The sequence below is a fragment of the Gymnoscopelus microlampas genome, assembly GCF_963454915.1.
Source record: "Gymnoscopelus microlampas genome assembly, chromosome: 21".
Lineage (NCBI taxonomy): Eukaryota > Metazoa > Chordata > Actinopteri > Myctophiformes > Myctophidae > Gymnoscopelus > Gymnoscopelus microlampas.
Window position 1 is genome coordinate 6,806,047 of NC_139958.1, and position 16,283 is coordinate 6,822,329.

The 16,283-nt window shown below is 42.5% G+C and overlaps 1 protein-coding gene across 1 annotated transcript in view; it reads left to right on the plus strand.

The window, feature by feature from the left end:
- The window catches only part of pcsk5a (proprotein convertase subtilisin/kexin type 5a), a gene marked incomplete at both ends in the record, with an annotated part of 129,091 nt that overhangs the window by 28,537 nt on the left and 84,271 nt on the right, over window positions 1-16,283 (plus strand). The window contains 8 exons of the mRNA XM_084047067.1: window positions 628-818; window positions 2,458-2,542; window positions 5,387-5,490; window positions 6,540-6,681; window positions 9,103-9,179; window positions 10,713-11,010; window positions 13,095-13,409; window positions 14,627-14,771. Of these exons, the coding sequence (XP_083903193.1) occupies window positions 628-818; window positions 2,458-2,542; window positions 5,387-5,490; window positions 6,540-6,681; window positions 9,103-9,179; window positions 10,713-11,010; window positions 13,095-13,409; window positions 14,627-14,771 (1,357 nt within the window). The remainder of the gene's footprint in view (window positions 1-627; window positions 819-2,457; window positions 2,543-5,386; window positions 5,491-6,539; window positions 6,682-9,102; window positions 9,180-10,712; window positions 11,011-13,094; window positions 13,410-14,626; window positions 14,772-16,283) is intronic.

Below are 16,283 nucleotides of genomic sequence, written 5' to 3' on the forward strand. Positions count from 1 at the left end.
GGAACTATATAGCCCATAGCCGCCCGCTTTGCGGCGAGATCAAAGTGTGAAGTTATACTCCCTCTTCTACACCAGTGTTGATTTTGACAGAAATTTTTGATTTCGTTTTAGTCATAGTTTTTTGAATAAAATTCCATTTAGTTTTAGTCATATTTTAGTCACCTGAAATGTTTTAGTTTTTGTCTAGTTTCGTCGACTAAATATCATAAGATTATAGTCGACTAAATCTACAGTTGATTTAGTCGACTAAAATGTATGTTGGCGGTGCCTTACACTTGGTTGCGTGCTGAAAATAGCCGATCTACAAGCTCACAACGCAACGCGTTGTGAGCTTGTAGATCTGCTATTTTCAGAGCGCAACCAAACATAAAATGACTTGTCTTTTAGTTCTACTGGATCTCTTCTCCACTAGTCCCTCCCTAACATTTCAGTCTAGTTTTTAATTGTTGACGAAATTGTCAATATATTTAGTCTTAGTTTTAGTCATCATAGCTTAGTTTTTATTTGGTTTTTATTTTGTTTTCGTCAGTGAAAAAAGGTAGTCGACGAACATTTTTCGTCATAATTTTAGTCTACGAAATCAACACCGTTCTACACTCTGACCTCTCCTCTCTCTCTCCAACGCAGGACGTGTGTGTCAGAGTGTCCCGTGGGGTTCTGGGGCGACCGGCGGCGCTGTAAGAGGTGCTACTCGTCCTGTAAGAGCTGCACGGGCAGCCGCAGTGACCAGTGCACGTCCTGCCAGCCCGGGCAGCACCTGATGGAGGGCGGCAGCACCTGTGTGGCCGAATGTGGGGACGGCTACTACCTGGACCATGGTTGGATACCTATTGTTTTGGGTTTGGATAATATACCTCTACATTTATACACTGTGTGGCGAGTGATCTATTCGTCTGCATTTGTTTTATTGTTTCCTTTATTTATTTTTTTACCAGGAAGTCTATACCAGAAATCTATTTTACAAGAGAGACCTGGCAATGGTAGCAGCCATATGAAAACACAATAGATGCAAAGAGTATTAGAGGCAACACTTGACTTAAAGGTTGCGTCTTTAATGCATTATAATCACATTTGTAATGCATTATACAATGCACTTATAAGGCTTCATAACACTTGTTATAAATGTTTATAATTATGTATAATAACTTCGAATGAAGACACTTTATAACTAACTAAGTTAAGGTAGTTATAATGTGCTGTTTCACTGAGCTTGTAATGCATTATGACCAACACTTATAATACGTTGTATTAAGTTGTCATACATAATTATTATCATACAGATTATTTTAGATTTTCTTTTTTTGTAGTTTATTCCATGCCCACGTGGTGCATAGTAGGAAAATGATTTTCCCTGCTTGACAGCAACAATATGTTTTTGCTCGACCACTTAATGTAAATAATAGTTTTTAGAGAGCGTGTTGTATAGATAGATGCTAGGTTTGATGCTTACCTGGTATCCTTTGCATTTTACTTACTTATCCCATTAAGACCGAGAAAGCATCTGTCATTTTCGATTTTAACCATTATCTCATACTTTGGCTATTGAAAAATACCAGATCTACAAGCTCATAGCGCTGATATTTTTTGAAAAATCATAAAAAGTTGTGCAAATCTTTGAATATATATTTTTTCAAAGCGAACATTTGTAACTCAAATCTTTGCTTCTGGGGGAATTCTACAAATGTCTTCTAAATCCTAACAGTTTAAAAAAAAATTGAATCAGTGGTTCTAAAACTGTTTCATGTCAAGGACCCCCAAAATTATATGTATGTGGCTGCGGACCCCCATCTAAAATTGTGTTGTTCCAGGGACCCCCCCGGAAGCAAAGATTTGAGTAAAATAAATTGCATTAAAAATATATATATATTCAAGATTTGCACAAATGTTCACGATTTTTCAAAAATAGCAGATCTACAAGCTCATAGCGCGGCACGCTATGAGCTTGTAGATATATTTATATTTTTGAATAGCCAAAGTATAAAATAACGGTTAAAGTGGTTACACAGATGCGTTCCCGGTCTTAATGGGTTAGGGGACTGTATATCCTGGCATTTGATGACTATAGGGTTCATGTCGTTTTATAGGCTTCTGATTTCGCTATTGTTAAGTCGCTCTGTATAAGAGCGTCTGCTAACTAAATGCCTAAATTATAAACATTTGATTGAAGATTACTTGCTTATCATTTATTTACTTATTTAACATTTTAGCCGTCCAATATTTATGCCTAAACGCTCACTAATACAGTGTATGAGGCTCCTCGAATGCAGCTGAACGTGAGCTCTCGCTATTGAATGGTTTGTTTATGTAACTGCAGCGTGTGTGTGTGTGCGCGCGTGCGTGCGTGCGTGCGTGCCTGTGTGTGTGTGTGTGCGTGCGTGTGTGTGTGGGGCTCTGCCTTGCATATGTGTGTGAGTGAGAAAGATTAATCACTGTGTGTATTGTGGGATTTCCCCACAGATGTGAATACGTGCAGGAGGTGCAATGAAAACTGCTTGAAGTGCACATCCCCCAGCATCTGCACAGAATGCAGAACAGGCACAAGGTAAAAAAGACCCGTTTCTGTGTTGGTACTTAACCCATTCAAGCCTGGAACGCATCCAGTGTGTCGTTTTAAGATTTCTTTTGGCTATTCAAAAATAGCAGATCTACAAGCTCATAGCGCGGCACAGAGTGCCGCGCTATGAGCTTGTAGATCTGCTATTTTTGAAAAATCGGGAATATATATTTTTAAAGGAACATTTTAAACTCAAATCTTTGCTTCTGGGGGGTCCCTGGAACAAAACATTTTACAAACGTTCGCTTTAACAAGTATATATTCAGAGATTTTCTATGAGCTTGTAGAGCTGCTATTTTTCGGAAAAGAAATCTTGAAATTGTGTGCAAATCTTTGAATGCGTTTTTTTTTTTACAAATCTTTGCTTCTGTGGGGTCCCTGGAACGAAATATTTTCAGATGGGGGTCCGCGGCCAAATACATATAATTTTAGCGGGTCCTTGACGTGAAAAGGTTTAAGAACCACTGATATATAAATCAGTAAACATAAGTTAAAAAAAAAAAACTGTTAGGATAGAAGACATTTGTAGAATCCCCCAGAAGCAATAAGATTTGAGTTACAAAAAAGTATATATTGAAAGATTTTCACGACTTTTCAAAAAATATTTTTGAATAGCCAAAAAGGGAATCTAAAAATGACACATACACAGATGGCGTTCCCGGTCTTAATGAGTTAAACGCTTGGTAAATATAGCTCCTCCGGCTATCAAGATTCCGTGCACACACTCTGCCATGCGCATACATAATAACATGAGATAAACCTCTGATACCTTTATAAACCTACTGGAACCCTATATCATCCCTATATTCTGGGGGGGGGGGGGGGGGTGCTATGTTTATGTTAAATGTGCTATGTTTTCAGTTAACCACGTTAATGCTAGCATCACTATTCTGGGCATGTAAATGTATAATAGGCAAAAGTAGGCAAACATTGTGCGAACATACTTTTGTAGATAAAATAAAAGCTCAGTGGGATACAACACAGAAATGTGTGTGGGGAGGAATTAATTGGCATAACGACTAAATTTTGGAGAAAAAAGGGGGTAACAATTATTTGGCTACTATTTATTAAAAAATATTGGCTCAGGAATGCAACAAAAACGAATAAATATCGATGCATGCAAGGTTTCATAGGGTGTGTAATTGAAGTCATTTTTGAACTACTCCTTTTGGTGGTTAAGACCTACATACATAGTATGTTGAATAGTGAAAATAGCCGTTCCACCAGCTCACATGGCGTCACAGCGCATTGTGTACATCTGTTATGTCTTTAAATATGGATAATGTACACATTTTTGGAAATGTTTTGAATTTGATTCGTTATTATTTTTAGTTGTTTTCTTTACACCGGTGGTTCTCAACCAGTGGTCCGGGGACCACCAAGTGGTCCTTGAGGAGGTTCCAGGTGGTCCCCAGCTAAATGATTGAGAGTTGGAAACCAAATGTACCCTTATTAGATCTTTAACTCTTGAGAGCGTAAAATGAAACCAAATGGACCCGTAAGGGTCCATTTGGTTTCATTTTACGCTCTCAAGAGTTATTCATTATTTAAACATCTGTATTACTTAATTAAAGAATTGTTCTTTTGATCAACGTTTGCCTGTTATTTCTCCTATGGTACCAACATCAATACAACATGGAATTGTGGACAAAATCGTATCCAACGACAAAAAAAATATTCTAAGTCTTGGGACGTCTGAGAGTTTAAATCTCATTAAATGGTAAATCCGTGGCTCAAATACCGAATAAATAATGGACCTTGCTGTGAAAAAGGTTTGAAAACCACTGCTTTACACCTATAATGACATCCCCAAAATAGGGACACCGCAGGTTGAAAGTGGTTATGCTGTAGCTCTGTGTTCACATCACGGCAATAAGTCAAAGAAATACTTTGCGCTCCAACAAGGGGAAACTATAAATTCAATGCTATACTCCGCGCCGGCGCCATCACATAAATTAGCGTTAGTAAATTAGTAATTTATATGAAGTAATTCCTCATAAAATGTCAGGTCTGACGAAGTTTTACCGAGTAGATTTAATGAATAACAGTACACAGCACACTTTCATTTATACCGTAGTGGGTTTGGAAACCTGAGCCATGCAGTCTTAACCCTTAAAGACCGGGAACGCATCTGTGTGTCCTTTTTTTTATTTTGTTGGCTATTTCTACAAGCTCATATATAGTGCAACATTTTTTACTCAAATCTTAGCTTCTTGGGGGTCCCTGGAACAACATATTTTGAGATGGGGGTCTGTGGCCAGATACATATCTAACAATGTTTTCTTAATCCTAACAGTATGTCGCTATATCAGTGGTGCTCCAACTTTTTCATGTCAAGGACCCCCCAGAATTAATGTATTTGCCCCGGACCCCCATCTCTCATCCCATCTCTTGTTCCAGCCAGGGACCCCCAGAAGCAAAGATTGGAGTTAAAAATGTTTAAAAATATATATATATTCAAAGATTTGCACTCATTTTCACGATTTTTCAAAAATAGCAGATCTACAAGCTCATAGCGCGGCACTCGATCTGTTGTAGATCTGCTATTTTTGAATATCCTAAGTATGAAATAATGGTTAAAGTGGTTACACAGAGATGCGTTCCCGGTTTAAATAGGTTAATGGAAGTGAGTCACAGGACTGGCTGTGTGTCACCGTGTGACGTGTGACCCCCCCCCCCCCCCCCTCTCTCTCTCTCTCTCTCTCTCTCTGTCTCTCTCCCTCTGTCTGTCTCTCTCTCTCTCTCTCTCTCTCTCTCTCTCTCTCTCTCTCTTTCTCTCTCTCTCCCTCTGTCTCTCTCTCTCTCTCTCTCTCTCTCTCTCTCTCTCTGCAGTCTGCAGGGCACGCGCTGCCAGAGGAGCTGTGCTGCGGGCTTCTACCACAGCAAGCTGGACAACACCTGTCAGCCCTGCCATCAGGCCTGCGCTTCCTGTGCAGGTGAGAGCCGGTCGAGAGGTCAAAGAGGTCACACAGGCAGGCATCTCAAATGGAGAAAAAAAAGGGTTTGACAGCCACACAGTACACTGTCAACATCCTCACTTTGCATTTAAAGCAATAGGACACTTTGGTAGTAGTGGTTACCTTGCCACCGTGCCATGATGTATTGTATGTATTATAATTCTGTATTACTGATGAATTGAGTACAATGGACCACAATGGAAACAAGCCCACTGGAGCTTTTTGTGTTACGGAACACAAAAAGTTAAGCATGTTAATGTAACTTGTTAATAAAGTGTTCAATCAATCAATCGATCAATGTAACTCCAAAGGTGGGTGTCAGATATCAAAAATAAATAGTTGACTCCATTGACTAGAACACTGGTTCTCAAAGACCCCCAGGGGTCCTTGGGGGGGTACCAGGGGGTCCCCAGCTAAATTAGTTACAATTAGTTACTAAATTAGCGTCACAATCATATTAACCACTTTAACCATATGTTATACCGTAATTTTCGCACTATAAGCCGCACCTGAATATAAGCCGCAGCAGCTAAATTGAATGATTTGTACATATATAAGCCGCACTGGACTATAAGCCGCGGGTGTAAAATCACTATATTTAGGAGGTCCCCTAGTGGCCGTTAGCTATAAAAATCCATAGATAAGCCGCACCGTTATATAAGCCACAGGGTCGAAAAATGGGAAAAAAGTCGCGGCTTATAGTCCGAAATTTACGGTACTTGCTTTGGCTATTCAAAAATAGCAGATCTACAAGCTCATTGAGCGTCACAGAGTGAGCGGCAAAAATCATGGCAAATCGTGAACATTTTTGCAAATCTTTGAACGATATATATATGTTTTAAAGCGAACATTTGTAACTCAAATCTTTGCTTCTCGGGGGGGTCCCTGGAACAAAACATTTTGAGATGCGGGGTCCCGCGACCAAATACATATCATTTTGGTGGGTCCTCCTTGACATGAAAAAGTTTGAGAACCACTGCTTATGTAGCCTATGTGTACTTTGTGTGCCTTGTTGTGTGACACAACAGGGGAGGGCGTGGAGTCGTGTAAGCAGTGTGCAGAGGGATACTTAATGGAAGAGTGGCGCTGCGTCCCGGCCTGCAGCGCCAGTTTCTACGCCGTGGAGCCAGACCCAGAGATAGAGGAGGAGGGGCAGCGGGTTTGTAGGAGGTGAGCCCACTGTGTGTGTGTGTGTGTGTGTGTGTGTGTGTGTGTGTGTGTGTACACAGGTCTGTGTATCTGTCCATGGCCAGCCAGCCATACTGGGATCGTTGACTTAACTGTGTGCGTGTGCGTGTGTGTGTGCGTGTGTGTGTGTGCGTGTGTGTGTGTGCGTGTGTGTGTGCGTGTGCGTGTGTCCACAAGTATAGCAGAATTTGAGAGACAACATTCATCCTTGTCCTCACAAGAGAAGAGGGGAAAAAAAGAGAAAAAGAATGCTTAGAGTTAGGCTTACAAAGCTTCAGTTGGGGTTAGGTAAATGGTGCATTTATATAGCGCCGTTATCCAAGGTGTATTTCATTCACACACATACATCGATGGCAGAGGAAACAACCTTCCGGTTCTCTAGCGGCCACTCCACTTCCTGAGCCACTGCCCAGGGATGGAATTATACCTGATTTATCTCTATCACAATCTGGGAACCCATCGTCAAATAAAAAAGGAAAAACAGCGCCCTCTGCTGTTTTTCACTTTTGCATTTGACTCTGGGCGGAGCTGAATGGAGGACCCGTGCTCAAGGAAACCCGGGGGTTTTGGTCTGCTCTCAGCCGACCACTTCCGGTGGTGCGCCTATGTTTTCATTCCCACTAACAATATTTCACTAACAATATTTCTACACGGAACACTAACACCACTTCTCCCAGAGAACATGGATCGTTTTGGTTATGAGCCCACTTGTTTCTATGATGAAAGAGCGAGTTAAAATGTGAATATCTTTCCGTGGTTTTGTCGGCTTCGAGGGCGCTATTGTTAAATGAGTTTCAGTTTGTTTTTAGTGGGAGGCGAGCGCGTGTGACAGTAAATCCCGCCCACTACATTTGATTGGGTAAAGCGCGGCCTGCTTCCCTGATCTGAAAGCCCGCCCACTTGTAGCCAATGTGCATATAGGTCATTGGTTCTCAAAGTGGGGTCCGGGGACCCCGAAGGGGTACTTGAGGGGGTTCCCAGGGGGTCCCCAGCTAAATGATGGACAGGGACCAAATGGACCCTTATGGGTCTGTAACTCTGAGAGTGTACACATGGAACCAAATGGACCCTAACGGGTCCATTTGGTTCCATTTGTACACTCTCAGAGTTAAATTAACATTGATTTTACAATATGAATTGGGGTCCCAGAGACATACATGCCATTAAATGGGGGTCCGTAGCCCTAATGCATGTCAAACTGGGGGTCCTTGAAACTAAAGTGGTTGAGAATCACTGCTAGAGAGCCGTAGCAAATCTTCTATTATGGGCGTCCCTGGCTTATCTTTTCAAATGGGGGTCCGCGGGCTAATAAGTGTCTATTTGGGGGTCCTTGGCACGAAAAAGTTTGAGAACCACTGATATAGGTTATCAACACGGCTCCCGACAGATTCAAGCGCAGCTATGGATCTGTTCTTGAGAGATTATCTCTGTCATAACCCAGACATAATTTACATCTTTGACAGCTAATACACCAGATGTTGTTGTGGTTGATGAAGAGTCCAGGGAAGTGTCTGTTGTATTAGAGACCTTTTTTGACCTTATCAGAGCGGGGTTCAGTCGCGTAACGAGGCAATAGTAGGCCCCGACGCGAGGTGGTCACAGCGGGCCCTCATGAACGCGCATGCACGCGCACGCAGCGCGCACGCAGCGCGCGTGCATGCGCGCCCGGACTGCGCTTCGCGCGTACACGCCAAAATTTTGCGGTTATTAGTGGTTTCTGATACTTTTTCCGCGGGTTTGTGATGGATTTCAGGTACATAAGCAACGGTTTTGTAACAACTACTTAGCACTTACAATGTTAAGGGCCCACCCAGGTTTATTTTTTAATTCAATATTATTTTTTTTATATATCACTTTTTTTTCTTTTTTTTTTGGGGTGGGGAGGGGCCCCAAACGTCATGGGCCCCAACGCAACCGCGTTGTCTGCGTCACGGTAGTGGCGCCCCTGGCTGGGTTATAGGTGCAGACTATTTGTTTTTATATTTGGCAGCCTGGGACATGCACACCGACTGGTTGTTAGAGGGTTTCAACAACTGGGGATGCCCCAAAAAAGGAGGGGGAAAAAAGGCTGGCAAAGTATTGTGCTGTCTCTGCTATAATTGGCATAGCGTACTGAGTGACATGCTTATTGTATCATGAAGACATTATGCCATGATGTTGTGAATGTAGTCTTACTGCTCCTTTAATATTTGTGTCCTTGGGTGCTCTCCTTTGTGTGGACATAAATAAATGTTTAAAATGTGTGTGTGTGTGTGTGTGTGTGTGTGTGTGTGTGTGTGTGTGTGTGTGTGTGTGTGTGTGTGTGTGTGTGTGTGTGTGTGTGTGTGTGTGTGTGTGTGTGTGTGTGCGTGCTCTCCTCCTCAGATGTGATGCCAGCTGTGTGACCTGTGTGGGGGCGGGCAGGGGGAACTGCAGCAGCTGCTCCGGTGGCCACACCCTCCAGGACGGAGTGTGTGTGGTCACCACTGTGTGTGGAAACGGTCAGATAACAACACACACACACACACACACACACACACACACACACACACACACACACACACACACACACACACACACACACACACACACACACACACACACACACACACACACACACACACACACACAGTGTGGAAACTTTCCAGTGTGGAAACAGCTACAGCTCGTCCCCTGTTGGACGTACTGTAGCGCGTGGAAGGAACACGTTATTCCAATGATGAAAAAACGATGAAATGTTTTAGATTTAGTCTAGTTTTAGTCGACTAAATATCATAAGATTACAGTCGACTAAATCTACAGTCGATTTAGTCGACTAAAATGTATGTTGGCGGTGCCTTGATGGCGTCGTAATGGCTGATTTTACACTTGGTTGCATGCTGAAAATAGCCGATCTACAAGCTCACAACGCGTCGCGCTGCGACGCGTTGTGAGCTTGTAGATCTGCTATTTTCAGAGCGCGACACCCGAGCGCAACCAAACATAAAATGACTTGTCTTTTAGTTCTACTGGATCTCTTCTCCACTACATTTTAGTCTAGTTTTTATTCGTTGACGAAATTGTCACTATATTTAGTCTTAGTTTTAGTCGTCATAGCCTAGTTTTTATGGAGTTTTTATGGAGTTTTTATGGAGTTTTTGTCAGTGAAAAAAGGAAGTCGACCAACATTTTTAGTCATAGTTTTAGTCGACGAAATCAACACTGAGGGCCCACTTGAAGATCTGTAAAGCGTTTGCGGCCCACCCATCTGATCTGGCTGCCTAACACCGCGGGCATTTTCAGAGGATGTTTATTTTGATGATGATCAGTCAATCAATTTGTGTTTCCGGCTCGGATCAACGGTACTTAAAGGGATAGTTCACCCCCAAAATGACTTTCTTTCTATCGATCGGTCACCCCATGGAGACTTCAATTCACGGATACTTTTTTTGTCGCATTCCTAAGCCAATCATGTGATGACTAATGGACTGTGACATCAGAGTCCAGGGGCCAATCACAGATTACTTTTCAGCCTAATTATTCAGAAAACCTCAGACCACAGAAAATCCACTGAATGTTTAAAGTTCAGTTTTTTTTGCGTCCAATTGAGGTCATAAAACCCCTCAAAAAACATAAAAAAAGTGAAAATGAATATCAAAGAACCTTTTATATAGCACTCAACCTTTTAATTATGGTTCTGTACCCATGAAGAGATGAATGTCCTGAATCAAAGATGTGACTGGGAACTGGGATCATAGATTTAGCTCAAATACATTCAGCTTGAGTAACGTCATTAGCTATTCCATATAATGATGTCATCACGCAATGATATCACAACATAATTATGACATCAGATGTAATTGTCCTTTTAAATGTCGTTATTGTATTTTCTAACACAACACCATTCAGCAACTTCTTGGAATAAGTTGCCCTGCCTTCTAACACCCTTTCTGTAAATTAGTTGCACTGATTCACAGTGGTGCTGGTGTGTGAAATGTTTCACTGGACGATACATCTGAAAGGACATGATAATGACTCCCCAGCTGTTGTGGTAGTCGGACACAAGGTGTACTCATTTGAAGGAAACAATCACAAGAAGAACAGTGTTCAGGTGGAAGTCCACATCTTTAACACAGTGTCTCTGCGCCGGAGGAAGTTTCCCCCATGGACAAATGGAAGAGGAGAAGGTCCCCCTGATGTTCCCTCCAGGCGCTGGGGCCACACAGCTGTACTTATAGCAGATTGCGTCTACATCTGGGGAGGGTATCCTCACTGCAACCTGCTCTATGGATTTGATGTCGACTCCCACAGATGGTTCAAGCCTGAGATTTCTGGAACCGTTCCAGAGGGGAGGTACGACCACACAGCCTGTGTCTTGGAGAAGGTCATGTATATCTATGGAGGATACTATGGAGGATACAGGAATGACATGTACAAGTTGGACACCACCACAATGGTCTGGGCTTTAATTAACACCAGAGGAACTCCACCAACTGCTTCATATAGTCACTCTGCCACCATCATCGGTACAAAGATGTTTGTATTTGGGGGTCATGGGGACCAGGAGTTCTACTGCAACATCAGAGTGTTTGACACAGAGACCAACAACTGGCTGAACACACCTCCTGCACAGCCTCTCCCAGAAGGACGCTGCGGTCATTCAGCCTTTGCCTACAATGGAGAGCTGTACATATATGGTGGCAACAACGGGAAATACTTAAATGATGTGTGGAAATTCAGCCCAGAGACCTTCACCTGGAATAAGGTTGAAGTCAAGGGAAACGGCCCTTCTCAGATGTATTGTATGTGCTGTTGCATGGTGGGAGATCGTATCATAATCTTTGGAAGCCAAGTCTCTGATGGTCTGTACATCTTAGATTTAAGTCCAACACTGAAGACATTATGCAAGCTAGTAGTTATTCAGTACGGTGTGGAGCAGTCAGAACTCCCTCACGACATCAGGTGGGAACTGGCAGCCATGAGTAAAAACCACTAGAAAGGTTCACATGCTCAGTGGAGCGCACATCTCTGCCAGTACAATATTTGCCTCTGAGATGTAGTGGCGTAGAAGTAAAAGTACTGAAAATTGGAAATACTCCAGTACAGTAAAAAAATACCTCAAAATTGTACTTAAGTACAGTACTTGAGTAAATGTACTTAGTTACTTTACACCACTGGTGGAAACCTTGTATGTCCACCACACCGTTACTTTTCAGTAACACACTCTATGCGATGATGTAAGGCCCTTACATCATCGCTGGTCCTTTGGAGGGTTCTAGGGGGTTCCCCAGCAAAAGTGTGCAGCGGCTATTATCCAAAAAGGCTTGAAAAAATGATTAGATAACACAAATTTAGTACGGGGGTCCTTGGCACATTTTCAGATGGGGGTCCGCAGCAAAATACGTATTAATGTGGGGGTCCTTGACATGAAACAGTTCAAGAGACACTGATCTAGGGGCATTCGTTTACGGACAAAAACAACACAAAGTGTAAATATGGAGATAGATTTGTGTCCGACAGGGACAATAAACTGTTGTGGTGTGAATACCCAGGGCTTTAACCCATTAACACCGGGAACGCATCTGTGTGTCATTTTTTTATTTCTTTGGCTATTCAAAACCGAGTGCCGCGATATAAGCTTGTAGATCTGCCTTTTTTTTTACTCTTGAAAATGTGTGCAAGTCTTTATATATATTTTTTAAAGCGAACATTTGTTACTCAAATATTTGCTTCTGGGGGATTCTACAAATGTCTTCTAAATCCTTTTTTTTTTTACTCATGTTGCTATAATCAGTGGTTGACATGAAACAGTTCAAGAGACACTGATGTACTGTAGGGGCATTCGTTTACGGACAAAAACAACACAAAGTGTAAATATGGAGATAGATTTCTGTCCGACAGAAATGTAACATTTGCTTCTGGCGGATTCTACAAATGTCTTCTAAATCCTTTTTTTTTTTTACTCATGTCGCTATAATCAGTGGTTCTCAAAGAACCCCCAGAAGCAAATATTGGCACAAATTTTCACGATAAAAAACAGAAAGCAGATCTACAGGCCTGATAATCAGCAGCGCCCGGTTAAAGGGGAAATCCTCCGCGTCTTTATCACATTTTTGCCCAAATATGGAAATGTCATAGTACTGACAAAAATCTGATCAAAGATTTAGCTCAAATAGACATTCAGGTTGAGTAACGTCATTAGCTATTCCATTTAATGATGTCATCACGCAATGATATCACAACATCATGATTACATCAGAAGTAATTGTCCTTTTAAATGTCGTTATTGTATTTTCTAACACAACACCATTCAGCAACTTATGGGAATAAATTGCCCTGCCTTCCAACACCCTTTCTGTAAATTAGTTGCACTGATTCACAGTGGTGTTGGTGTGTGAAATGTTTCACTGGACGATACATCTGAATGTTAATTCCAGCCCAGCTGCTGTGGTAGTCGGACACAAGGTGTACTCATTTGAAGGAAACTATCAGAAGAACAACAGTGTTCAGATGGAAGTCCACATCTTTAATACAGTGTCCCTGCGCTGGAGGAAGTTGCCCCCATGGACAAATGGAAGAGGAGAAGGTCCCCCTGATGTTCCCTCCAGGCGCGTGGGCCACACAGCTGTACTTATAGCAGAGTGCGTCTACATCTGGGGAGGGTATCCTCACTGCAACCTGCTTTATGGATTTGATGTCAAATCCCACAGATGGTTCAAGCCCGAGATCTCTGGAACCGTTCCAGAGGGGAGGTGCCACCACACAGCCTGTGTCTTGGAGAAGGTCATGTATATCTATGGAGGATACTATGGAGGATACAGGAATGACATGTACAAGTTGGACACCACCACAATGGTCTGGGCTTTAATTAACACCAGAGGAACTCCAACACCTACTTCATATAGGCACTCTGCCACCATCATCGGTACAAAGATGTTTGTATTTGGGGGCCATGGAGTCATCTACAACATCAGAGTGTTTGACACAGAGACCAACAACTGGCTGAACACACCTCTTGCACAGACTCTCCCAGAAAGACGCTGGGGTCAGTCAGCCTTTGCCTACAATGGAGAGCTGTACATATATGGTGGCTACAACTACAACAAATACTTAAATGATGTGTGGAAATTCAACCCAGTGACCTTCACCTGGAATAAGTTTGAAGTTAAGGGAAACGGCCCTTCTCAGACGTATTGTATGTGCTGTTGCATGGTGGGAGATCGTATCATACACTTTGGAAGCCACGTCTCTGATGGTCTGTACATCTTAGATTTAAGTCCAACACTGAAGACATTATGCAAGCTAGTAGTTATTCAGTACGGTGTGGAGCAGTCAGAACTCCCTCACAACATCAGGTGGGAACTGGCAGCCATGACTAAAAACCACTAGAAAGGTTCACATGCTCAGTGGAGCGCACATCTCTGCCAGTACAATGTTTGCCTCTGAGATGTAGTGGAGTTGAAGTAAAAGTACTGAAAATTGTAAATAATTCAGTAGAGTAAAAAATACCTTAAAATTGTACTTAAGTACAGTACTTGAGTAAATGTACTTAGTTACTTTACACCACTGGTGGAAACCTTGTATGTCCACCACACCGTTACTTTTCAGTAACACACTCTATGCGATGATGTAAGGGCAGTGTTTCTCAACTTGGGGTCCGGGGACCCCCAGGGGTCCTTTGGAGGGTTCTAGGGGGTTCCCCAGCAAAATTGTGCAGCGGCTATTATCCAAAAAGTCTTGAAAAAATGATTAGATAACACAAATCTAGATGGAAGTCCACATCTTTAACACAGTGTCTCTGCGCTGGAGGAAGTTGCCCCCATGGACAAATGGAAGAGGAGAAGGTCCCCCTGATGTTCCCTCCGGGCGCTTGGGCCACACAGCTGTACTTATAGCAGAGTGCATCTACATCTGAGGAGGATATCCTAACTGCAACCTGCTCTATGGATTTGATGTCGACTCTATACAGATGGTTCAAGCCCGAGATTTCTGGAACCGTTCCAGAGGGGAGGCACTACCACACAGCCTCTGTCTTGGAGAAGGTCATGTATATCTATGGAGGATACTATGGAGGATACAGGAATGAGATGTACAAGTTGGACACCACCACAATGGTCTGGGCTTTAATTAAAACCAGAGGAACTCCTACACCTGTTTCATATATTCACTCTGCCACCATCATCGGGACAAAGATGTTTGTATTTGGGGGCTATGGGGACCAGGGGTTCTACTACAACATCAGAGTGTTTGACACAGAGACCAACAACTGGCTGAACACACCTCCTGCACAGCCTCTCCCAGAAATACGCTGGGGTCATTCAGCCTTTGCCTACAATGGAGAGCTGTACATATATGGTGGCTACAACCGGAAATACTTAAATGATGTGTGGAAATTCAACCCAGTGACCTTCACCTGGAATAAGGTTGAAGTCAAGGGAAACGGCCCTTCTCAGACGTATTGTATGTGCTGTTGCATGGTGGGAGATCGTATCATACACTTTGGAAGCCAAGTCTCTGATGGTCTGTACATCTTAGATTTAATTCCAACACTGAAGACATTATGCAAGCTACTAGTTATTCAGTACGGTGTGGAGCAGTCAGAACTCCCTCACGACATCAGGTGGGAACTGGCAGCCATGACTAAAAACCACTAGAAAGGTTCATGCTCAGTGGAGTGCACATCTCTGCCAGTACAATATTTGCCTTTGAGATGTAGTGGAGTAGAAGTAAAAGTACTGAAAATTGTAACTAATTCAGTAGAGTAAAAAATACCTTAAAATTGTACTTAAGTACAGTACAGTACTTGAGTAAATGTACTTAGTTACTTTACACCACTGGTGGAAACCTTGTATGTCCACCACACCGTTACTTTTCAGTAACACACTCTATGCGATGATGTAAGGGCAGTGTTTCTCAACTTGGGGTCCGGGGACCCCCAGGGGTCCTTTGGAGGGTTCTAGGGGGTTCCCCAGCAAAATTGTGCAGCGGCTATTATCCAAAAAGTCTTGAAAAAATGATTAGATAACACAAATCTAGTACGGGGGTCCTTGGCACATTTTCAGATGGGGGTCCGCAGCAAAATACGTATTCATTTGGCGGTCCTTGACATGAAACAGTTCAAGACACACTGATGTAGGGGCATTCGTTTACGGACAAAAACAACACAAAGTGTAAATATGGAGATAGATTTCTGTCCGACAGGGACAATAAACTGTTGTGGTGTGAATACCCAGGGCTTTAACCCATTAACACCGGGAACGCATCTGGGTGTCATTGTTTTTAGTTCTTTGGCTATTCAAAACCGAGTTCCGCGATATAAGCTTGTAGATCTGCATTTTTTTTATTTTTTTTTAAAGCGAACATTTGTTACTCAAATATTTGCTTTCGGGGGATTCTACAAATGTCTTCTAAGTCCTTTTTTTTTTTTAAACTCATGTTGCTATACTCAGTGGTTCTCAAAGGGACCCCCAGAAGCAAAGATTTGCACACATTTTCACGATAAAAAAAAAGAAAGCAGATCTACAGACTTGATAATCAGCAGTGCCCGGTTAAAGGGGAAATCCTTCACGTCTTTATCACATTTTTGCCCAAATATGGAAATGTCATAGTACTGACAAAATTCTGAT